Source organism: Gopherus evgoodei, chromosome 16 (assembly GCF_007399415.2).
Source record: "Gopherus evgoodei ecotype Sinaloan lineage chromosome 16, rGopEvg1_v1.p, whole genome shotgun sequence".
Taxonomy (NCBI): domain Eukaryota; kingdom Metazoa; phylum Chordata; order Testudines; family Testudinidae; genus Gopherus; species Gopherus evgoodei.
Window position 1 is genome coordinate 17,651,430 of NC_044337.1, and position 24,855 is coordinate 17,676,284.

The 24,855-nt window shown below is 46.2% G+C and overlaps 1 protein-coding gene across 7 annotated transcripts in view; it reads right to left on the reverse strand.

Moving 5' to 3' along the window:
• VAV2 (vav guanine nucleotide exchange factor 2) overlaps positions 1-24,855 on the reverse strand; it is a 322,792-nt gene that overhangs the window by 80,413 nt on the left and 217,524 nt on the right. For all 7 annotated transcript variants that reach the window (XM_030536040.1, XM_030536037.1, XM_030536036.1 and 4 more), the window contains exon 4: positions 2,688-2,756. In XM_030536040.1, the coding sequence (XP_030391900.1) occupies positions 2,688-2,756 (69 nt within the window). The remainder of the gene's footprint in view (positions 1-2,687; positions 2,757-24,855) is intronic.

The following is a 24,855-nucleotide window of genomic DNA, read 5'->3' on the forward strand; positions in this document are numbered from 1 at the left end:
GGTTTACAAAGTAGGGAAGATTGTTACATGCGGTTTTGCTGTTCAATAGTGGTTGTACTTCCTGGAATTGGATCCTTTTACAGCTTGCTGTGAAAATCATTTCCCAGCACCTGAGAAACATTTAAGGATGGGCTCGTACCTCCCCCATGGCCGCTGGATGCTAAAGACATTTGGGACAGTGAATCATTTCCGGCTCAGGAACGACCTCTTCTTTTCTCATGCTATCCTGGGCTTGCCAGGATGCAACATTATTGCACAGTATTTGGTATTGTGCATCTCAAATTAGAGTCTCCTTGTGGAAGACAGAACGAGAGACCACTACTAATGGATCATGCTTCTCAGGCCACCCCTCACGGAGCTAGAACGTTAATATTGAGGACATTCCTAAGGGTACGTCTACACAGCAGCTGAAGGTGGGATTGGCAACTCAGGTGGACATACATGCACTGGCTTTGATCGATGGGATTGTACTTGGGCGGATCTGAGCAACCACAAACTTTGTAGCCTGGATCTCACGAGGAGGAGAGAAATGTGGGGTTAAAAAATGCAGCGAAACTGGGACAGCGAGGAGCCTTATTTTCATTGAAAGACAATGGGAGTGGGTTTCCTAATGAGTTAGGCTATTAAGTCCATTAGGAACTTAGGAAATATATTAGTCCCATTTTACCAACTGGGAACTGAGGCACAAAGAGATCAACGGCAAACTTTTCCAATCTCACAGGGGCTTTGTGAGGATAAAATCCATTAATAATCCATCCCTTACTCAGGTAATCTGGGAATGGGGGTTATAGAAGAACATATACAGATAGAAAGGAACAGTCACATCCTAGAAGCAGCACAGACCAGCAGCAGAGTAATTACAGGTGTGAATCCTTCTTTTTAAAGTATAGTCTGTTCCTTGTATGGAGCACAGACTGAAAACATTTATTTTAAGGAAATTATTGCCTGCCCACACTGCCTGGATCACAGCCAGCTCCAATAGCCCTAATCACTTTAGCAAACACCAGGAATTCACACACAAATGTATTCCCCAATTTAAAACATGCATATGGGTCAGAATCAGAAATTTTAAAACCCAATATTAAAATGATTTTAAGACCATTAAGAGGGGGAAAGTCTTATTTTTGAAAGGGGCCCTATACATGTTAAAATGTATTCAATCAACACTGCTAGGAACAAACCACAAGTTAGGGACTCAGATATACTCCATTCCATGTATCAATTTATGATTTACTTTTGTAATAACTGAAGCCATAAGGAACTCATTGGATTAAGCTTTATTATTTACGCTGTTGAACAATAATATTTAACTGTATAAAGCCATATATCCACCCTTGCAAATTTTCTCCCCATATGCAACGGATTGCACGTTACTGAAATCCTGGCCCTGCTGAAGTCAATGGGAATTTTGCCATCAACTTCAATGGGGCCAGGATTTCACTCTCTATGATTTGGTTCAAGGTTGTTAAAAATCTTCAATATTGTCAGAACAACAGAGACGGACGCCAGAGATAAAGATAGAAATGGATCTGCCAAAGGCATTCCCACAACACACCATATGATCAGACATAAATCCAATTAGTCGTATGTTTGAAGCCCTAAAAAGACTGGCTGACATTTTCATTGTAGCCTAAGGGAGTTAGACACCCCACTGCCATATACCAGTACTCATCGGCTCCTGTGAAAATCCCAATGTAGATGAACACGCTATTGTGGAACTACAAGAGCTGCAACCAGATTCCAGCTTTACTCTAGTGACAACATGAAGGGGAGTGTCCCTTATCTCCCATCACCAAATGTGAAAATCACCGATCGGGGAGCACCAAAGCCAGGAACCCCACAAACCAATCACTACAGACACTAGCCTGGGACTCGGGAGACCAGCGTTCAAATCCGGCCTTTTCCATAGAGTTCCTGTCTGGCCTCCAGCATTCCCCTCTCTGTGCCTCAGTTCCCCATCTGTACATTGGGATATTAATACCTCCTTTCTCCTTGCTTTGTCTATTTAGACAGCTTCCTCAGTACACACACAGTCAGGATCTTGTTCAGGGTCTCTAGTAGACTCACTGACCCCTCTCTCCCATTCCCTACGGGACCCCATGACATTTTCTCCATCTCTTGTTTTTCCAGTATGGCCATTTCCCAAGTATCTGACTTTCTGGACCGCATGCTCCTCCGGTCTGGGACGGTGCATTTTTGCAAACTGTACAGTACTGAGTGCACTGTTAGGATTAAACAGAGCAACGGGGACACGTGATGTGGAGTTTCCAGAATTCTGCTCTGCACAAGATCTTCGTGTGTGGATTATCTACTGATCTGTAATCCCCTAACTAGATGCTGCTGAGAGGAGACAGTTAAAGGGGAGGTACTCCCATCTCTGAGCTACTCCCGACTCAGACAATCAGGGGAATCACATACGGTCCCCGTGTATTTAAATGGGATTTAGAGTTATGGAGGAATCTTCATAGTCTTAGCCTCCAATTACCTCCCATTGAGCTCTGTTAGAACTGATGTCTCCCAGCGCTCTACATGGGGAAAAAAATCCAGACTATTGTAGCAGCACAAAAATTTCTTGGCAAGAACATAAAATAGGACAGCTGGGATCTGAGTGCCGGGTCTCCCTCTTTGATCATTCCTTGCCGAAACTGAATTGCGACTTTTTGTTTGTTTTCTGCACAGCCACTTACTCAGCCAGTTCCTCCAAGCTCCGATAGACGTCATCATCATTCTCTGTGGTCTCCTCGGACGGGAAGGGTCTGGAAGAGAGGAGAGAAAAATACGTTATTGGTAATGCTGACCTCTTGCACACACAATCATCATTTGCTCTAGCCCATGAGAAATCAGATCAGCACATTGTGTAAATGAGGGGTTGCTTTGGAACAAAAACATCCATCAGTTTTACACTGATTTGTATGACATATATCCAGCCCCCCGGGCATCAGCTTCTGATAAGACCTCTTCTCAGTTTTCAGCTTGGGCGCAGGGTTGTGGCTGCAGTAGGAAATTAGGTCATGCTAGAGCACAACGTTAGGGAAACCCGTTAACTATCGCAGTGTTAATCAGGACTCTGCACTCAATGGAGACACGGACAAGACGCAGTTCACATTGTGGCCGCTGGCCATGGTTAGCCCCAGGGTTTATCCATGATACAATGTCAGACATGACTTGTCCCTGCCTGCAGGGGTGCAGAGTCATGTTTGACATTGTGTTAGTTCACACGACTTGGGTTTTGCTCTACCCCAGCCAAATCGCCTCTTGAATACAATCCCCGTGGTGCCTATGGCAATACATGCATCGGTGATCACAGGGACCCTCTGGGTCTTGGCCACCTTGGACTAAGATTTAAAGGTATGTGGCTAGAACACGGTAGCTAGCTCATGCTAACTAATGCTCTCTAAAACAGACAAGGCAGCTTGGATTAACGTATGCTGAGCCAGTCAAGTTGATGCCTAGGCTCCAACAAAACTAGGTGATGGTTGTTGGTTTGTTTTTTCTTTTTTTTTTTTTTGCGCGGGGAGGTTGGGGTCGGGGGGGGGGTTGGCAGGGTGCTACCTGTACTTTCAAGGGAAACTCCACACCAGACACTAGGCTTGTTCCTCCATGGCCTTCCATCTCATGCCAGCATTTATACCTGGTGGCAACTGGGCGTTAAAGGCTAACAAATCACAACTCTCCATTCCCGGCAAGAGCATTTTTATTATAATTATTTATTTTGTGTTGCGGTAGCACCCAGGAGCTTCAGTCTTGAACCAAAACGTCACTGTGATAGGTGCTGCACAAATGCACCTTTGTTTCTGCAAACCCAATTTTATACCCACTGTGACCTCACTTAGCATCACTGGAACTGACTTTAGCACAAGGTGAGGGAACTGAAGAATCAAGCAGGGGTGGTGGAACTAGGGGTGCTATCACACCCCTGGCTTGAAATGGGTTCCATCATATACAGGGTTTACAGTTTTGTTCAATGGCTTTCAGCATCCCCCCCCCGTACAAATTGTTCCAACGCCATTGGAATCAAGTCCAGCATCTGGGTGCCCCATCGTGCTAGAGTTACCACACAGAACTGGTACAGCCATAATGGCTTCCATCTGCAATGAACAAACCTGTCTTCAAGTGTAATGCTTGTGAAAAATGCTCTTATTTACTTAAGCTAACAACAGTCCGATCGCTTTAAGCAGTTAAAAGCCTGGGGGGGGGAGGGAGGGGGAATGAACACCAAAAGAAAAAAGGAAGGGGCAGATTAAAAGAGCAAAGAAATAAATTCCTTGGCTCATTCTGAAGCAATAATCAAATAATATATGGAGGAGATGAAAAAATACTGCTTTAATTAAACCCAATATATTATTGCTGGCACAGGCCTCAGTGGGCTAATGTGCTGGTAGGGTGGATGCCTCTGGTTACTAAGCAGTCCCTGCAGAAGGCCTTGCCCATCTTCCATAGTCAACCTTGCACTTCACTCCAGATGGCCAAGCTGTGATTCCCTGGACTGTGAACACAATGACCTTTGCTCAGAGCTGCTAGCTGGCTGGATGAAACTAAATAAAGGCAGAGGGATATCAAAGCTGATCAGTTTCCCCCTTGTCATCTATTTGTGGCACTGCTGTTAATAGATATGATAGCAGAGGGAGTGCAGGAATTGAGAGAGGGGGAATAAGGTGCATGGAAAGGATCCATGAATCATAGAATATCAGGGTTGGAAGGGACCTTGGAGATCATCTAGTCCAACTGCCTGCTCAAAGCAGGACCAATCCCCAGACAGATTATTATCCCAGTTCCCTAAATGGCCCCCTCAAGGATTGAGCTCACAACCCTGGGTTTAGCAGGCCAATGCTCAAACCACTGAGCTATCCCTCCCCCCACATAATGTCTGGTGATATACCTATCTCATAGAACTGGAAGGGCCCCTGAAAGATCATTCACTCCAGCCCTGTGCCTTCACTAGCAGGACCAAATACTGATTTTGTCCCAGATCCCTAAGTGGCCCCCTTAAGGACTGAACTCACAACCCTGGCTTTAGCAGGCCAATGAGAGTACCAATGAGGCCCTGAAAATACAAGTGGTAGTGGATTCCCCATAGCACCGTCCAGCTAATTGGGATACTGCATCTGAGGTTTATGTTGTCGGTGAGCAAAATTGGATACAGGCGAACTTTTAACCATACCCAAGTTTAATTTCCTCCTTCTCCGGTTTCAAAATAGATGGATTCGCATGAAAGGTTTAATACATGGCCAGCTCAGATTTTGCTATTCTTGGATTGGTTCACTAGCACTAACCTGCCTTACTTCTCTCCTCCCTTGGCAATCACATCAGACAGAGTAAGTGTTTCTTAACATGGCTCAAATCTGCAGTTAGTTTGGTTCAAAGTAACACAGCATCAAGGCACTGAACTAAAAAGGGAAAGGCGCACCACTGCCCACTGAGCTGTAGAAATTGGCTCAAACTGGGTAAATGGGATCATGTTCTGAGAGTTTGCATTCATGATGTGAACAAGGAACTTAAGAACAGAGCTTGAGATAGCCACTTCTACCGGTCTAGTCACAAAGAAGCAATGTTAGGGAGCACAGCCCATTGTTGCCAACCATGATTTTATCACAAGTTGTGTGAAATTTGCGATTGTCGTTTCTAGCCCTCGTGGCTGCGGAGAAAAGCCTGAAAACATGAAGCAAGTGCATCCTAAAGGCTCAGAAATCAGAAGACAAAGTAGCTGATTATTTGAACAAATCTCTTGATTTTCAGGGGATGATTCATGGTTTCTTGAACACTTGTGGCTGACGATCCCAAGGGTCTGTGGTTTTCATTTAATCAACGCATATTTGAGTGTGTGCATTTCTTATCTCCTGCTGCAACCCAGGGGTCAGTGACTAATAGAAAAGACACGTGAACCTCCGACAAATCAATGCTGTGCAAGTCGCCGGCTACTAATGTGCTCGGCTAAGGATATCATGGAAACTGGCACCAGATTCTGCTTGAGAAAAAGAAAACAGAGGAGGGTTAAGGAAGTGGGTCACTGGGCAGCAGGACTAGAGTGATTTCAAGGGTGGGAAAAGCGTTCCCCCCGCCATAGGTTGAGCACAAAATTAATGCATATAGGGTGGAAATGCATCCTGGGCAGCAGTCAAGCATGAGGCCTATGTAGCAGCTAAGTCCAATTTGTGCTCTCAGTGGCACTTAAGGAGTGACTAATTCTAGTGCAGGCTTTCTGCACAATGGTAAATTTGGCCCTAGCTGAGGAAAAACTTATACAGGAGAATAATTAACTCCCTTGCTGGGATGCTGTGAGGCGTAACATTTCTTTAAATGCGTTGAGGTCCTTGGGTAAGGCGCTAGACACCTGCAGCTTTGTTTGATGCCATTAAACGTTTACCGAAACTTTAAATCCATGATGACTGAAATCTTCAAACTTAATAAAAAAGAAACAAATCAAATAAATCGATCAGCCAATCCCACAATGCCTCGTTGTGTCCTGACCTCCTGCTTTCATCTGAATAAAGGCAGCTTGGCAACAGGAGCCAACACAGGACACAGCAGCACCAGACTGGGAATCAGGCCACCTGGACTCCGTTCCCAGCTCTGTCACCATCCCCCTGGGCAAGACATTTAATATTTCTGCCACTTGGTTTCCTCATCTGAAAAATGTGAATAATACTATTGTAATAGGCTGGCAGGGTTTATTCAAAACAGGTTACCCATCTAGCAAGTGTGGATCCTACCAGTAAAGGTTAAGTGGTTACTATTGACTCAGTGTTACACCACTGGGACATAAGGGAGGTGAGACTGTCTATAGTGGGGGCAGGGAGATGACCTATGGTGTAGGCTGAGCAGTCCTGAGGGAGGACCCCACGAAAAAGCCAATCCTGGAGAGACGGTTTAAACCCATCTTTATTTTACATTATTGTTAATTCCCCAGTAGGTAAACTTGGACTTTACATGTTGTGCATCTATAAGGCAGATTGGAAAAGAATCTGGCTCCTCGATATTTATCTTTCTTTATCAAGGGTTTTGAGACCTACAGATGGAACGTGCTACATCTGTGGTAAATATTGTTACTTCAATTGCAAGGTCTTCTGGGCAGGGACCTTGTTCCCATGCATGTTCTAGAAAGCTCCCAGCACGCTGTTGGTGCCATATGAACAGCCCCCTGCGCACACTATGTGGCTTGATTGGAAATAAATAAATAAATACAAATAAAAAGGAGCCACGAAAAGTCATTTTCGTTTTAACCAGTGTTTGTTTAGAAAGAACACTGAAAACACGGTACACAGCTTTCCCCTTTTAAACGTAACTTGCTTTTAATCTCTTACACGTTTCCTTCCTTCTCGACTGTTCAGCCTGGCAGGAAGCAAGGAGGTAAAACAGTACTTGAGAATAATAAAGTCACACGTTTCCAACTGAAATTCTAGGCTATTGGTTTGATCAGTGGGTAAGGTAAAGAAATGACAAAGAGAAAAACATGGGAGCAATTTCACATGCTGTCCCAGCTCTTTCACTTTGACCGAGGGGAAAAACAGAAAAATAAAAAAAGGCAGGTATGAGATTCACAGCCTCTCTCTCTGCAGCCCCAGTTGCTTCATGGATAACCACAGAAACAAAAAGTGCAATTCAAGAGGAAAACACAACGAGGCGGAGATTACACAAATAACTGGAGAGGAAGGATGGTCTTTGTGGCTACAGCTGGGACTTGGAAGACCCCGGATCTGTTTTCAGCTCTGTCACAGACTGTGTAACCTACGGCTAATCCCCAAGGCTCCGGTCCTGCAGCATACAAGTGGACTGCAGCAGCCACACAGAGCCTCCCTCCACGTTTTCAGGGGGGCAGCAATTCCCCTGTGCTGATCAATTGCAGGAACAGGGCTTTACTCTCTGTGTGCCACATTTCCCCATCTATAAAATAGGACAAACTGTCCTTCCTTCCCCCCAGCCTTTGTCTGTCTTGTCTACTGGCACTGTAAGCTCACTGGGGCAAGGGATGTCCCTCACCGTGTTTGTGCAGTGCCTAGCACAAAGGGACCTTGATCTCAGCTGAGGTATTTAGGCAGTACTTTGATACTGATTAGCATTATTATTAATAAGTTGATTATCTAAAACTTCTCCCTATTTATATCCAATTTTCCCTTCACTTTGTAGAAAAGAAAGTACATTTCTACATCACACGAGAGAATAAGAAGAAACCATTATTACAGGAATAATTTTTTTTTGCTAAAACTTTCCACAGAATTTTCCTTCAGCACATTTAGGGTGTAGTGGCATGATTTCCTAGCACACACGGTTTATCTATACAGGGTGTTGGTTTGTTTTTGGTTTTCTTTTTAGTTTAGCTATTAGCCCGGTGCTGTGCTATCATGCCTGAATTGAGAATTAGAGTCACAGGCATTAGGTCATCTCAGTCTCTGCTTACCAAGCCAACAGCGACGGCTCCAGGCACCAGCACTCCAAGCATGGGCCTGGGGTGGCAAGCCACGGGGAGCACCCTGCTGGTTCATGCAATGATTCGGCAGCAATTCGGTGGTGGGTATGCCGAAGCCGCAGGACCGGCAGATCTCCTGCAGGCAAGCCCTCGAATGCGCGGGACCGGGGACCTCCCACAGGCATGCCTGACTGCTGTGCTTGGGGCAGCAAAAAAGCTAGAGCCACACCTACAAGCCAACACAGTCTAGTTCCCTTTAACATACCTACTTCTACTTCCATGGGAGCAGGATTGAGCCTGACACAAAGCCAGCTACATCGTAAAATCAGTGGGGCAGATTTTGTCAAAATTCAAACCATGAGGAACTCAGAGAGGAAGGCTGGCCCAGTGGGTAGGACAACAGCCAAGGACTTGGGAGAACCCAGGTTCAATTCCTTGCCTTGTCACAGACGTCCTGTGTAACCTTGGGCAAGTTCTTTCATCTCTCTGTGCCTCTGCTCTGCATCTGTCCCATGCCATGTTATCAGACACTGCAGCAATGCAGGCCACTAACGCACTTCCGATAGACAAATAAAACGGTCAAATTGTAACCAAGATTTTTTTTATAGCACTTAATGTAGACAAAGAACACACATTAACGAACATGCTAAAAAGGAGGCTGACCCTTAGCAACACTACATGAAGGACAACCTGTGCCCCAGGCTTTGAAAGGGGAAGGCAGGTGAAGTGCATGCATCAGTGCTGTTCATTCAATTCTTACAGCACTTTCTTGTATTTCCTGCTTTCCATTAGATCACCTTCCAGGGACCTTTTATCAGGTTCCCTTCCAGAAGAGCTCTTGTCCTGTGTCTAGGAAATGAAGTTTTCCACTTCAGTTACCAGTATGACAGATTTTGTGTCTTTGTGAAAAGAGCGTCCCTCTCTTGTTTTTGTCCCATGATGATACACGGGTCAAAGCTACCCTACCAAAAAAAAAAACAAACCCACACTAGGTGAACTTTCAACCTAACCATTATTGGCTAAACATACCCAGTTTGCGGGTTAGTTTTTGGTTAACGTTTGTATTTAGATACACTGAGGCAGCCTCTTATATATGGCATTAGTCCATATGGAGCTATACTGTGTTATCTAAAATATTGGGATCAGTGTTGCTTTTATATAGACATGGGACCGAATCATAAAATTCAGATCCAGATGTGAACTTCCCCAAAGTTCAGAGACGTTCAGAGCTGGTGTATTGATATGGGCCTGTTTGTATTTTATTATTTAGCTCACCTTTCCCCCCCTCCCCTTTCTTTAAAGGGCACTAAAAGGTGACAATTCCCCTGGGGCATGAACCCTTCAAATCTCCAAGTATCACAACTTCGGAATCAACATCAGATGGACACACACCCTGGAAAGATCTTCAAAGGGTGCTGGGAGAATTAGAACCCTAATCCCACCAAAATTCAAAGGGAGGTGAACACCTCACTCTTTTTGAAAATTCCAGGCCCAATCCTGATAGGAAAATGAAGAAAGCCAAATAAAGTTCCTCCTTATCTGAAGAGAGCAAATGCATTCAGTTATCGGCAGTCAAAATACGGATTCAGAGAAAGAAAACGAGGCTGCTGCAGGGTTGGCGACTTGCGCTATTGAGCCCTGGATGAGCTCTCACTACAAGCCATCAGCACTAGAAAGGAATGCTGTTCAGTGCTGGGAATGTCAGCTTTCCAAAAGACTGACATCTTGTTTGTTTCCTGCCTTGGTGGCTCAGGAGATATTCTGATTACTGTCTTGCTTTGCAACACGCCTTCCAAAACGTACTCGGGTTCCAGTATGATTTGAGCAGCCAAAACCTCAACAACTGCTAGGCCTAAAATTAAATTTCTGTTGCTGGTATCAGTTATGAAGGCAGCTTGGAATGAAGCTTTCAGTTAGCACAGGGTATTAGAGCCTCATTCTACTTTCCCATTGGTTTTACACCTGTGTAACTCCACAAACTTCAGTGAAATTGATCGCAATTTAAACTCACATATGTGAGAGGAGAGTCAGGTTCTGAGGGAGAGATTTTCAGAAGCCTCCCCCCACTCCCACCCCCACATCTTGAAATGGGACTTCTGCACCTCACTGTCTCAGGCACCTTTGACAAACATTTAATCCCTTGAATCCAGTGCTTGGTGAGATGTCAACTCCCCAAACCATGTCTGAAATGAAATGAGCAAGAAAAAGCAAGCCAGCAATAGATGAGGTGTTTTAAGGCCTGATAACTCATGACCTATCAGGCACTTGCATATAACAGTCAAATGGTTTCGGGGGGGGGGGGGGGGGGGAGAGGAGGGAAAGGAGGTAAACTTCTCTAAACCACAGCCCAGGAATCGAGATCTAAGGCGGTTTCTATCCAAAGCTGCAGGATCCAATGCATAGCTAGCACAATAAGAGAGTTGTAAATAAAAATACAGTATATCGATCTCAAAACAAGGGGGTAAGATTAGTTATTCACATTCTACACAAGGGGAAATTAAAGCAGAGACAGATTAAATGGCATGCTCAAGGCCATATAGCAAGGTTGTGGCAGTGCTGGGAACAGAATTCATGTCCTGATTCCCACTCCAATGTCTATTCTATTCCATATAGTCTCTAAAACCACTCTCCTCACCATAGCATGAGACTACCTTCCAGTTGTGCATTAAGCAATGTGACTATCATCTGTTATGGGTGGTTTCTGAGTGTTTTGTTTTGGCAGGGTTTGGGTGATTTTTATTAAATGTCCATGTTGCTCTGTTTATATTGAAGAAGGCCAGTCAGAGATGTGCGCCTGGTACTTGGAGCAGAAGGTGGTGCAGTTTATGATAATTCTTAGTCCCTGGGGGAGTTTGTGGCCCAGTCTCAGACTAGCCTCTGAGAAAGCTCTGCCTCCTGCACAGATGTGCATTGCCCTTTCTGGGGGCAACAATCTCTCTTATTTTACACTATAAAAATACACTTGGTTTCCTACTCAATCTCCCCTAAACAGCACCCGTTGGCCAATATCTTCCCAAAACGTCCCGTAAGCCTTGGGAGCAGCTAAGCCCTGATCCTAATTGCATTGAAGTCAATGGCAAAACTCCAAACAACTTCAAATGTTTCTGGAACAATCCCCTGCAGAATTAAGATAATAAACCTCCCAGAGTAAGTTTCTTAACAGACAGAAAACACAACGTTCAGCAGTGTTTTATTTCCAGAGAACAAAGAGCAAATCACAAGTAGGACTGATCTGATGCATTTGATTTATAGTCTTCCAGAAAGGGGAGAGACTCTGTGCTATTTGTTATGGAATTTGGAACAAAGCTCTTTTTTCTTTTTAAAGACAACTATTACAGCGGAAAATGAGCAGTCTTGGCATGTAATGCAAAGTACGTCCTTGATCTTATGAAACACTTAGGGTATTTTCCGGGTCAGAGAGCTTATGTTCATGTGATACAGTGTTTTCCTGGAGCTTAAACAACTCAGAAGCAAATGCAGAAATAATCCTGTGACCAAATATGACACACATGTGTACAATAAATTAATATCTGAAGAGTCACCTAATATGAAAAAAACCCAACCAATCACTCCGGTCACCTTGTGCTGTGATCGTACCCTGGCCATGTCCTGTGTGTATATGGATACAGGAGTGGATATTGCAAGTGTGTGTGCATGCATGTGTAACCCACACCCCTCCTGGGTGTGGTGTTCTGTCCCCTGTACGCTTAGATATTAAAGAGTGCCACAGCCTTACCTAATAAGTGTGTGACACTTAGCTCATGTAGTGAAGGCTCATGCATTGAGGTCCCAGGTTCGATCCCGATGACTGTGGTTGGTCGGTGTTACACAGACGCGTGCACACACACATGAACATCCTCCATTCTGATGGACCCAGCACAGCCCACGTGTTGCCGGGCTGCTATTCCTTGTGAATTATTAAATGGGAAAGGTAGATAAACCGCAACTTGATGTTAACAGACAGATAAGAAGATGTATTCCTTGTTATGTTTTCACTGTCTGGGTATCTGGGCCCAGAACCCAAAAGCCAGGCTACAGACCTCTTGGGGGTGTGGTCAAAGAGTGCTACGGGTCATGGAGCCAGCTCATTTTACTAAGATGATTTCTCATATTAGCTTGTTATTACAGCAAACCACACTGTAATAAAACACAGAGGAAACGGCATGACTTGTTTCCCATCTCTGGAGGTATGCAGTCCTTACGAAAGTGAAACACCAGAAGCATGGCTAAAGGCCAGCTGTGGTATCAAACAAGTGCTGGACAAACGTCTCACTCCTTGTTCTGTTACAGTCCCGGTCAGCTGCACCCTCCCTGTTTCCGTCTGCGGCTACTGAGGCGGAGACTCCATGCAAATGACTTTGTGATACAGGTGAACAGCCACCAGGGACTAGGATGAGATGACTCACCCCTGGCAGGAGACGCCCCCATGCCTCTAAGGGCTCAGGGCTGACATGCTATGCTGAGCTGTGCTGTGCCTTTTTTTCCCAACCCAGTGATCATGCTTTTTAAAACCTGCCTTTTAAAGGGTTAAAGTTAGGCATATGCCACTGGTGAAATGGTGGCTGCTTCCATTGGAGCCATTTCACCGGGAGATTTCACGACAAGCACGATGGACCAAATCCTCTGCTGGTGTAAACTGAACTGAAGCCAATGGAGTTATGGAGGATCTGGCCCAATCACATTTTACTGACATAAATCATCAGACTTTATCACCTGTGGTTATTCTGTAAAGTTAGGGGCTGGATCTTACTTCCAGTGAAACCCCAGGGAGCTTTGCTATTGGTTTCAATGCAGAGTCAAGGCCTGGGCAGAGGGGCGTGCAAGGAAGACAGGACAGACTGACACTGATCTAAAGTGGGAGTGGCTATATTTTCCATAAGCACCAATAAGAGCATACGGGAGTTTTTTTCCTTTCACCAACAGGAAATGAACACCGATGCCCTTGCAATTCAGGCAGAATATAACATAGATCATCATCCTGTACTGATATGGCTGGTTGCACTGGGAAACCACATTTCTTGGTGGCATAGGCCCACATTTTCAAATGGGTACCTAAGGTTAGGCACTTGAATCCATATTTAGGCACCTATTTTCCAGAATTGCAGACAGTGGCTAGACAAGTCAATAAGAAGCAACGGTGCTAAGCACTGCTAAGAGTTAGTCCACTTTTACTTAGGCCATGTCTACATCTAAAATTTTGCAGCGCTGGTTGTTACAGCTGTATTAGTACAGCTGTATAAGGCCAGCGCTGCAGAGTGGCCACACTTACAGCAACCAGCGCTGCAAGTGGTGTTAGATGTGGCCACACTGCAGCGCTGTTGGGCGGCTTCAAGGGGGGTTCCGGGAACGAGAGAGCAAACCGGGAAAGGCGACCAGCTTCGCCGCGGTTTGCTCTCGCGTTCCCGGAGCCACCCAGCAAACCGCAGGGAAGGAGACCTGCTTGCTCGGTGTTCCGGGAACGAGAGAGCAAACCGGGAAAGGAGACCAGCTTCGCCGCGGTTTGCTCTCGCGTTCCCGGAGCCACCCAGCAAACCGCAGGGAAGGAGACCTGCTTGCTCGGTGTTCCGGGAACGAGAGAGCAAACCGGGAAAGGAGACCAGCTTGATTACCAGAGGCTTCCTCCTTCCACGGAGGTCAAGAAAAGCGCTGGTAAGTGTCTACATTGGATTACCAGCGCTGGATCACCAGCGCTGGATCCTCTACACCCGAGACAAAACGGGAGTACGGCCAGCGCTGCAAACAGGGAGTTGCAGCGCTGGTGATGCCCTGCAGATGTGTACACCTTCAAAGTTGCAGTGCTGTAACTCCCTCACCAGCGCTGCAACTTTCTGATGTAGACAAGCCCTTAGACACCTAAATGTGAATTTAGATGCCCCAGTTTGAAAATTTTGGTCCTAATGCCTGTAGCTATGCAACCAGCAGAGAAGGCTTCAGCCAGGATCTGTTTCTTGGTGGGTCACAAAATATCACTCTCTCTCTTTCTCTTCTGTATAGATGGAAGAGGGAGTCATTTAACACCAGCTGTGAAAATCCATAGTTAGATCCAAGCTGGGGTTTTGGGTTCATCTAAAAGTCCATCAGCACCCTTAGTGCAGGTCTCGAATCCGTTCACAAGGTTGCATGATATAGTCTCTTTTGCCACAGAGCTGGACCTGAACCAAACCCCTAGATCCAGTCCCTGTCCCTACTTGCTCAAATCTTTGAGATGTTTGAAGTCTCTATCTTGATTTTACAGCTTTGTTCCGGGGCAGATCCTCAACTGGTGTAACCTCTTTGCTTATTAGTAATCATTTACATTGCGACTCCTGTATAAATAAGACTATTTGAGAAATCAAGAGAGAACAGGATATAGTGTAGCTATTTTAAGGATGAACTCCCCTAAAGTTGGGCAGGATTTGAAACGTTTTGAAGAACCTTACACAGGAAGCACAATGAAACGTGAAGGCAAGGTGCAATGCCATCAAGATGATAACTTCACAAGCTGAACCTCACTTTAGAAATTGCACTTTCAGTATAAGCTTTTTTGGTGCCCGATCATCAGCCGGCTTGAATGGACATTGCTCCAGTGGCTTCAAAGAAGGGATGCTGATTTACAGCAGAGAAAGATCTGGCTCTTTGCTGTCAATGGATCGTTTTCAACACTCCCTTGCTGGCCTGGAGCCATCGTCACATCTGCGTGCCTGCGGGAAGCAGTTGCAGGGTGTGAGTGCAGATGGAGGTTATTCTAAACGCTAAATGGGAGTGAGGAGAGGGGCTTCCCATAAAGTAGAACTTTTCAAGGCACATCAATACGGGAGACTTGACAGCTTCCTTTCAATAATTAAACACGCAGCTTCTGATGCTGCATCTTGATTGGCTGAGATGGTTTGGGACTCCAGGGCATGGCTTATAATAAATCTCATCTATAAAAAATAATCACAACTGTCACAACATGCAGACATTGCTTTCTGTGACAAAGAGTTTCTCCTCTGACCAATCAGTCCTAGCCAAGCATTTGCCACCCATATGGCACACTTCGGGAAGGTCACTTTTCAGTCATCGCCTTAGATTTCTCCTGCATCTGCACAGCCCTCCTGGGATTTAAGGGTCTGGATGTTTTATGAGTAGCCAATCATCCATCCAAGAAACCAGGTGGTGGTTTGATTGGTTGGTGTTAAGTACTTCCAATGGATTGAAAATATACTCCCTCCCCCCCCAATTTAAAAAAATATGTTGATTTTACAGCAGGTTCCCTGGAACACTAAGGGTATGTCTATGCTGCAGTTAAACACCCAGGGCTGGCCCATGACAGCTGACTTGGGCTCATGGAGTGCAGGCTGCAGGGCGGGAAAATTGTGGTGTAGACATCTGGGCTCAGGCTCTGGATCTCTCCTCCCTTGTGAGCCCGAGTCTGCTGACAGGGGCCAGTCCCTGGTGTTTAGCTGCAGGGAAGACAAACACTCAGAGTGCTTGTTTCTTACTCTTGAAGGTTGGTCTTAACTGTTTCTGAAGGATTATTTTAAATCTCAGAATGCATTTCTCATCAGGAAGGACCCTAATCTCAGCTATTTGGAACTGTCAAAACAACCAAGTTTTTACCACCTTTTCGTTTCTTACACAGTGATCAGTTATTCCCGAAACATGAGATCGTCCCCTCTCCCCCCACATCCCATTATGCTTTTGCTGTAGCTCACTTGCCATCCATTGGCTTTGGCTTCCAAAAGCTTTAATGGGCCTCATGAGATCACACAGAAATGTAATCCTTTTGGGTGTACCCAAGGAGTCGTTCAAAGAAAGCCAGGCGGTTTCACAATGCATTTAATCACAATTGAAAACACACTCATGGCTGGCTTCAGTGGGACTGCAAAAGGAGTAAGTTAGCACTGAAGTCAGAAGTTGCTCTGATGACAAAGCAGCTGCGAGCTGAGTAGGCCCTTCAAATCAAGAGCCTTCATGTTCTATTACTAGCTGTGCTTCTGACTGGTACAAAGCACCAGGTGAGTCACTTCACCGCTCTGTCCCTCACTGCCCGTTCTAGGAACAGGAATAATGGTATCAACTCACATTTGTGAAGTGCTTTGAGAAGGATGAAACATACCAAAGTCCCATAAATGCCAAAAAGTGTCGTTATTATAAAGCAGAACGCGACGAGTGCTTTCTGCAGTGCAAAGATGGAAAACTCTGCACTTAATTAAAAACTGACCATTCAGTTACATTCCTCATATCTCAAAAGAAACGGCTCATACTGGGCAAACTTTCCGAAGGCTGCATCAAACCATTATGGTTTTTCTGTTATGGGCAGTCTGGGTGTGACAAAATTTATCAATGCGGGTCTGATTGCAGCAGAGCTTTACTGGGGAACTCATAAGCTACAGAGAAGTATCGCACATACACTGTTACATGATAATAGATACAGCATCATCCTGGGATATGCCTACTCAGTACACTTCTTTTGGCAGCATGTAGAGGACATGGATAGGTAGCCACCGCCCTCCCCCGACAGCATGGGTATAATCAGCGACGTAGACGGGGACACATGGCTTAGATGGGTAAGGACACTCCAGGGTGAGAGTATAGACCTTAGTACAGAACCTATGTGGCTGTCTACTCGCCCAAGCTGTACCTCCCTGTCTACACTGCGACTGGAGAGTTTCTCCTGCCGCAGGGACAGGCTCCGGTAACAGGGAAAAGCTGAGGCAGCTGAAGTCTCTCCTCACTGCCTCCTCCCTGCCCGAGCCTTTCACTGACACACGTAGCTACGCACTGCAGTGTGGACACAGCCTGCTTTTCACTGCGGCATGTACTACACCTCCTCCACATGCCACCCTTGTGCAGACAAAGCCTTAGTGCACTACATGCAAGGCGACGTTTTAGTCATGGGTATTTTTTAGTAGACGTCATGGACAGGTCACAGGCAGTAAAAAACTTGCAGCCCATGACCTGTCTATGAGTTTTACTATATACCTCTAACTAAAGTTTGGGTGGAGGGCAGTGGGTGCTCTAGGGGGCCAGTCCAGGGCTGCCACAGGTGCTGGGGGAGGTGGCCCGTGACCACTGCTGGTGCTGGGGGAGGGGGAAAGATGGCAGGGCTAGCAGCTCCCTACCCAGCTCCGCATGTCCCTGCAGCTCCTAGGCAGTGGAGGGACCAGGGGACTCTGCACGCTGCTCCTGCCGAAAGCGCCAGCTGTGCAGCTCCCATTGGCTGGGAACTGCAGCCAATGGGAGCTATGGGGGCAGGGCCTGCGGGCATTGGCAGCGGGCGGAGCCCCCTGGTTCCTCCATCTAGGAGCTGCAGGGCCATGCCAGTGGGAGCCCCCCACCTCAAGGTAAGTCCCCCGCCCGCACCTGCCAACACCCTGCCTCTAGGCCCCTCCCACACACTGAAATTGCTGCTGCTGGCCACTCCAGAAGTCACAGATGTCATGGAAACCATAACATCCATGACAGACTCGCAGCCTTAACTATATAGTACAGTGCCCGGTGTTTATCTATATACCCTGGTTTATCTTTCATTAAGATCTGAAGCAAGTGTTTTTAAAGAGGAGGAGAAAGAACAACAGTTCATATACTTCACGTGTTTCAACATATTATCACATTTAAGGGGAAAAGTTTGACACCGACTAGCATTTAGCAGTAGAATATGGTGCCGCTTTCTCCTCACTTCAGCTCAACTGTGACAGTAACAGATGGATACGATCCAAGGGGAAACCTCTCCCCTTCCAGCCAAAACATCCTCTCCAGAGCATTAACTCAGCCATCACCAGAAACAAATTTGGCCAAGGCCTCCAATCCAAAAGAAAACCAAGTTGGAAAAGACCGCAACCTGCAACTGACAGCATACTGCATTGTATATGGCCTTATCTGCCCCACTGCCCCGTTTGGCTTCTTTGAGGTTGCTTGCTGAGACAGAAAGAAGAAAGCAGGTGGAAGCCTGCTATGCTAGATAGTTTCCACCTCTGGCTGGCTTACTACAGAGAGGAAGGATGGTCCAGTGGTTCCGATGCAATCTTGGACCTTGGGAGAGCATGGTTCAGTTCCCTGCCATGCACAGACTCCCAGCGTGATGGTGAGCAGCCACTCTCTGTGTCTCAGCTCCTCGTCTGTAAAATGGGGATAATAGGACTGCCCTGCCTTCGAGGGGTGATGTGAGGATAAATACATTAACGGCAGGGAGAGGCTCAGACTGTATAAGTACGTCAGACATCTCAGAACCCATCTGGACTCTGACACATCTCTACTGGTAAGCATTGAGCACACCTCAGGAAGAAAGGGATCAGAGAGTCAGGGCTTTCTATCTCCAAACTATAAACGTTGCCTGCCGTGAACACCTGTTCCCAGCCCTTAGGTAGGTACCTCCATTTTGCAGAAGGGTTAAGTGAGGGAGTGAGCAGCAGAGCCAGGGTGAGAATTTGGGGATTGCTGGCACCTCTCTCGTCTCCGGGCCTTCAGGAATAACGCCTCTAAGTGATTTAAGGCTTGTTTTCACTGCGCATTAGCTCGAGGCATAACCCAAGTTTTGCTCCAACCCAACTCCCATCCACACACAAAGCTCTCTACTCGTTAGGTGATGCTTTCAACTCAAGCTAGCTGTGTGTCGCAGGGATTAGGGGATGGGAAGGGTCTGTTTGAAGCCTGAGAACTGCTGATGCTTGAGCTAAGAATGCAGCAGGGTTGCAGTTACAGGCAACAGTTCAAGTGAGTGCAACTCATCAGCAGCTGATCCAATCATTCTGAGTAGCTGAGGTGTTGTTTTGCAGCGTAGCAGCTCTCCCTTGAGCTAGGCTAGCTCCAGTGGATGAACTCCAGCAGTGAAGACATGCCCTAAATCACTTGGAGAGGTCATTCCTGAGAGACAGCCTCCTTCCACTGGAGAGACACCTGACTGGGCATCACTAGTCCTTTCTACTCCTCCTTCAGGAGAACACGACCTGGCCACACTGCAGGGCGAGGCCAAAATGGGGAGCTCCTTGAGGTGCCAAAAAGGATGAGCGTGAGAGGAATGAAAAACTAAAGTACTTCTGGCTAGGGCCACTTCACAGAGCAAGGTCTCTACACAGATCTATGTATGTGTAATTGTGTGTGCACATACACGTTTCTTCCACATGCACCTAGGATGGCCACCATCTTGACCAGTTCACTGAGAACTGAACCAAGGACCACCAGAGCTGACAGCCCGAATTGCTGTAACTTAATCTAAAGAATCAAGGCTCTGTAGCTCTGGCTGAAGAAGACGCAAAGCTGTAGATTGAGCACAGAGAGGGACCTGTAAAACATACACACCAAACTCCACTACCTAACATCTGAAATACTCTAACATTAGGGGCTGGGTAGGGCCACAGAATGTACTTTTTCGTAAAGGGAACGGCACTATTCTGAGCTCAAACACACCAACCCTCTTCCGTGTGAGAAATCGGAAAGGCAGACCAAGCCACAGGCTGTGGCGGCTTTCAGCTATTAGGTCACAAAATGCCCCCTGATTACTAACCTCATCATTGACGAACAAAAGAAAGCAATAGCTCTGCCAAAATTCACAAGTCTTATTCACTCTCTGCTGACTCTACCTTTTTATTCAGAAATATAAAGGTAAAGTGACATCTATGCATCCAAGAGCCAGAATGTGCAGAACTGCAATGCATTCTGTGGATGATTAACAGTTTCCCCATGATTCCCTGAAATTTCCTGACATTAGTAAATATTTTCATTAACAGAAAAAAAGCTATAAACCCCCCCCCAACGTTGTTTTACCTGAATCTAAGCAAAATATGAAAATATTTTCAATAGTCCCAGCAGCAGACATGGTCTATGAATCCTGTGCAGGCACCTTATGCTCTGGAGTCACCATGAGAAACACACATGTCCCAACAGAAATAGAATCACCCATACATAATTTCTCCCTAACAACTGATCGGCATTATTGTTGGTCATTATTTGCATTAAAGTAGCGTCTACAGGCCTAAACAGAGAATTAGATACATTCATGGAGGATAGTCCAATTAGCCAAGATGGTCAGGCACGCAATCCCACACTCTGGGTGTGCCTAAACCTCTGACTGCCAGAAGCTAGGACTGGACGATAGGGTAAGATGCATCACTCAACAATTGCCCTGTTCTGTTCATTCCCTCTGAAACATCTGGTACTGGCCACTGTCAGAGTCCACAGGGCTAGATGGACCAATGGTCCAACCCAGTATGGTCGTTCTTATGTTTTCAGTCATTTTTCTGTTGGAGTGTCCATTGAATGTGGTTCCAAAGGGATTCAACACAATTTTGCCCATGTCCTTTGTTGTCTGTCATGCACTATTGCAGTTAATTCTGAGATAGGTCTTGATACTCTTCTAAAGGACTTGGGGGAAATGGGTAGGGCATTAGAATGGGGTCACATGGCCTCAAGCCAGGAGAAGGTTGGCATGTTGGAAGAGGCTGGGTCTGGACAGGGTAATACTTTCTCCATTGGATCTCACTAACGACAACAGATTTTTCAGCAGCTTTATCAGACTCGGGGATGAATCCAGCTGAAGCAAACAGAGAGGGGCGGAGTCAGAAAGACACTAAAGAGGGAGGGCTCTGAGTTACTACAGAGAATTCTTCCCCAGGTATCTGCCTGGTGGGTCTTGCCCACATGCTCAGGGTTTAGCTGATCACCATATTTGGGGTCAGGAAGGCATTTTCCTCCAGGGCAGATTGGCAGAGACCTCAGGGGTGGGGGGTTCACCTTTCTCTGCAGCATGGGGCATGGGTCACTTGCAGATTTAAACTAGTGTAAATGATGAATTTTCTGTAACTTGAAGCCTTTAAACCATGATTTGAGAACTTCAGTAACTCAGCCAGAGGTTAGGGGTTTGTTACAGGAGTGAGTGGATGGGCAAAGTTGTTTGGCCTGCAACGTGCAGGAGGTTAGACTAGATCAGGGGTCGGCAACCTTTCAGAAGTGCTGTGCTGAGTCTTCATTTATTCACTCTGATGTAAGGTTTCATGTGCCAGTAATAATTTTAACGTTTTTAGAAGGTCTCTTTCTATAAGTCTATAATATATAACTAAACTATTGTTGTATGTAAAGTAAATAAGGTTTTTAAAATGTTTAAGAAGCTTCATTTAAAATTAAATTAAAATGCAGAGCCCTTGGACGGGCGGCCAGGACCCGGGCAGTGTGAGTGCCACTGAAAATCAGCTTGCGTGCTGCCTTCGGCACCCGTGCCATAGGTTGCCTACCTCTGGACTAGATGATCACAATAGATTATTAATAGATTTTAAGGTCAGAAGGGACTAAAAGAGCTCTCCTCTCTAAACGGGCTGATGGTGGGATTCCCAAACAAGTGTTGGTACCATTGCCACATTCCTGAGAGGATAAAACAAATCAGTGCAGAGTTTTCCAGTTATATCAGCCAATCTCTACAGGCAAATCTGCATCTGGATCTGAAATTTTCCAGACTTCAGGCCTGTCAAATCCAGGAGTTCCACTCAGGGAGCCAGGGGCTGGCCGTGATCTAAGCTTTTCTAATGTACAGCAGTGGTTTGGAGCTGGGGTTTTGGTTCAACTCGTCAGCGTGGATGCAAAGCATGGCCCATATTTTGAGCTGGTCCCTTTCTTTTCTTCTCTGGTGCTGTATCCCCTTGGGCATGTTTCTGCCCTTTCATCAAGTCCTTGGCTGTTAGGTGTATTGGGCTGGGAAATCATAAGAACCGACGGCCATATCCTCAGCTGATCTAAACGGTCACAGAGCCATTGAGTTCAATGACTTAAACGGAGCCATGCCGATTTACACCAGCAGAGAATCGGCTCCTTGACGTCTTGATGAGAGTCCGTTTGGGTGTTTTGTAGCATGCTAGCATTTGTCCCCTGGGACTTTGCCTCAAGTACACTGAGCTAATGTGAAGTCTTTATACAAAGGATGGGGTCTGCGACTCTTGTCAGCATCAGTATTACTGTGTGCAGATGATGATGAGCAAGGACCACATATGCAGCGCATGGATTCATCATGCCATCGAAGCAATCTGTGGCATTAGGTTAAAGGAGTTTCAACACACTAGTCTTTCACCACAGGAGACTCAAATTCAAATTGGATCCCAAGAGATATAGGGGGCCACCCAATCCTAAGGTCATGACATTTATCCTGTTGGGTACTGTATTTAAAAAATGGGGAAAGAAAGTGTCTTTGGGAAAGCTGGCTTTACCATTCTGGTATGGTACCTCCCATGCGAAAAATCGGTCATGTCCCCGACAGTGCAGGCACTAGGTTTGTTTGTACTGACTGTGGAAACACACAGCCTAAATAAAGCCTGACCTTTAAATCTATTCCTAATTACTGTGCCCTTTCCACTCTGGACTGCTGGAATCCCTAAAAAAGGTACCGTGACAGAAGTCACTACATGCATTCGCTCTCTGAAGCGTACTGGCTTTGGATGTCTGAGTGACAAAAGCTCTTACCCTCCAGCAACTGGCCGACAGATGGGGTATGGGAGTTACTGCCATCCGGAGGTAAAATCCTTTTGGCTCAGCTGGCAGAGGTGTGAGTTTGCGGAGCTGAAGAAGCGAGTTCTAGTAGTAACCAAGGGTGTTTTCAGGACATGGATTCATTACACAATCTTCTAAACCCATTTTATAGTAATACTGAACTTAAAATATAACGGGCATAGGTAATTACTGAGAGCATAATGATAGTGAATAAAATGGTCCTACTAAACCAAACCATCTAGGATAAGAGATCCCATTAGTACCTCCTCCTCAGAATCACTGCCTGCAGACATTTCCGAACTTAATCGCTAGAGACTTTAATTGCTTGTCAGATTCACATCTGGCTAGAGACACATCCTGAGTTGATCTACCATCCCGTGGCGTGAAGGGACTAGAGGCCAAATGCGAACAGCATGAGGGCTGCATTACACAGGAGAAATTTTTCAAATCCATATAAAAGATTTTCACTTATCATTCCTTCTCTCCTCTGGGATGGTGAGTGGAAGTGATTTCTTCTTGGTTAATTGCCCTGGGGGGGACCTGATGCTTGGATTTGCAGGAGCCGAGTTTTGTTGGCAGGAGCACAAACTTCTGTTTCCAATATCATCCCACACCAAATTTCAGGCTGCTCCCATCCAGTATTTGGGTTCAGACAATTAGGGAGTGCAAAGCAAGATGGAGAATTTGGCCCTAGCTCTGGATTTAATTCCTGAATCAACACACCAGGCGTGGAGGAGTTTGGATCCAAAAGTTCTGACTCAGGCCTATGTTGGTCCAACAGATAAAGTATTGGACTGGGATTCAAAAGATCTAGGCTCTATTCCCAGCTGTGTGACCGTGGGAAAACCTCCCTGTGGTCTTTGTTTCCTTCCCAGCCTTGTCTGTCTCTCCTCTATTTAGACTGTAAACATTCCAGGGCTCTTATGAAAGGAACTTTTCTTCAAACCCTCACCCCCAGTTTGGCCACGATACCAAAAGAATCAATAATTTCTTCAGCTCTAGTCCTGGGTGCTTCTTGAAAAATCATCACCCTGGAGAGAGACTAGTACCTCGCCACGCTTCCTCTGGGCTTGACAGAAAAACAGTTAGAGGCATGTGCCTTGATAGGTTAAAGGGACACTCTTGGCCTCAGCTACCGAAAACCGGATATACCAGCCTTGGTTTGCTCTATGGGCAAGTCAGGGCAGCCGCCTGCTTAGTCGGTCTCCATTCCCCTTCTTCCAAACAGGCAGGGCATTATAATGCACAAACATGAATGCTGCTCCCTCACTGCTCTAGAGGAATCCTATAATGTTACCATCTCTTGAGCAGTATAGGCAGGCTGAGGGGAGAGACCACACAACATGCATGTGAAACCCCTCGCCACGGACACACTCACTGGAGACAGCGGCAGGTTCTTTAGTACAGAAGCTCAAGCAATGTCAAAGCTGCAGCCCTGGCTCTGGCAGGCAACAGATTTCCTCACAGCAGGAGGGGCGGTTTGTTTTGAGGGTAGTGTTGGGCAGAAGGATGCAAAATCTTGTCAGTCGGGCTTTGGTTTTGTTGACAGAGGTGGGTTGCAGGAGTTTTCCATTTGAGCTAAAGCTGCAGCATTCAGAGGGTTCAGAGACATTATCTGAGATCTGGGGCATGTCCATTTTGACAGTGTTCCTTTAAACAGAGCAGGCAACATCCTACTCCCTTCTCAGCAGCCGCAGAGGGCCCCAAACGCAATGAAACCAGTGCAGTTCTGCCGTTTCAGACCTCAATGCCAGGGTTCCATACCAACTTGTTCACTGCAGGCCCAAGCTCCCGCCACACCGGTACTTGGCCATGGCTGGGGACAGGGCAGAGGTGAGGGAGTTCAGAAGCAGGGACTGTGGATCCGTTGCTAGGTAGTCCCCAATCCCCACTGTATGGAGGCATAGCAGCAAAGGGTCCTTAGAGATGGAGGGGAATTCCATCTCCCCTAGCCTTCCATGCATCGCAACCCAGCTACTCTGGGTTGGGACAAGGGAAGGATGTTGCACTGAGAAATGACA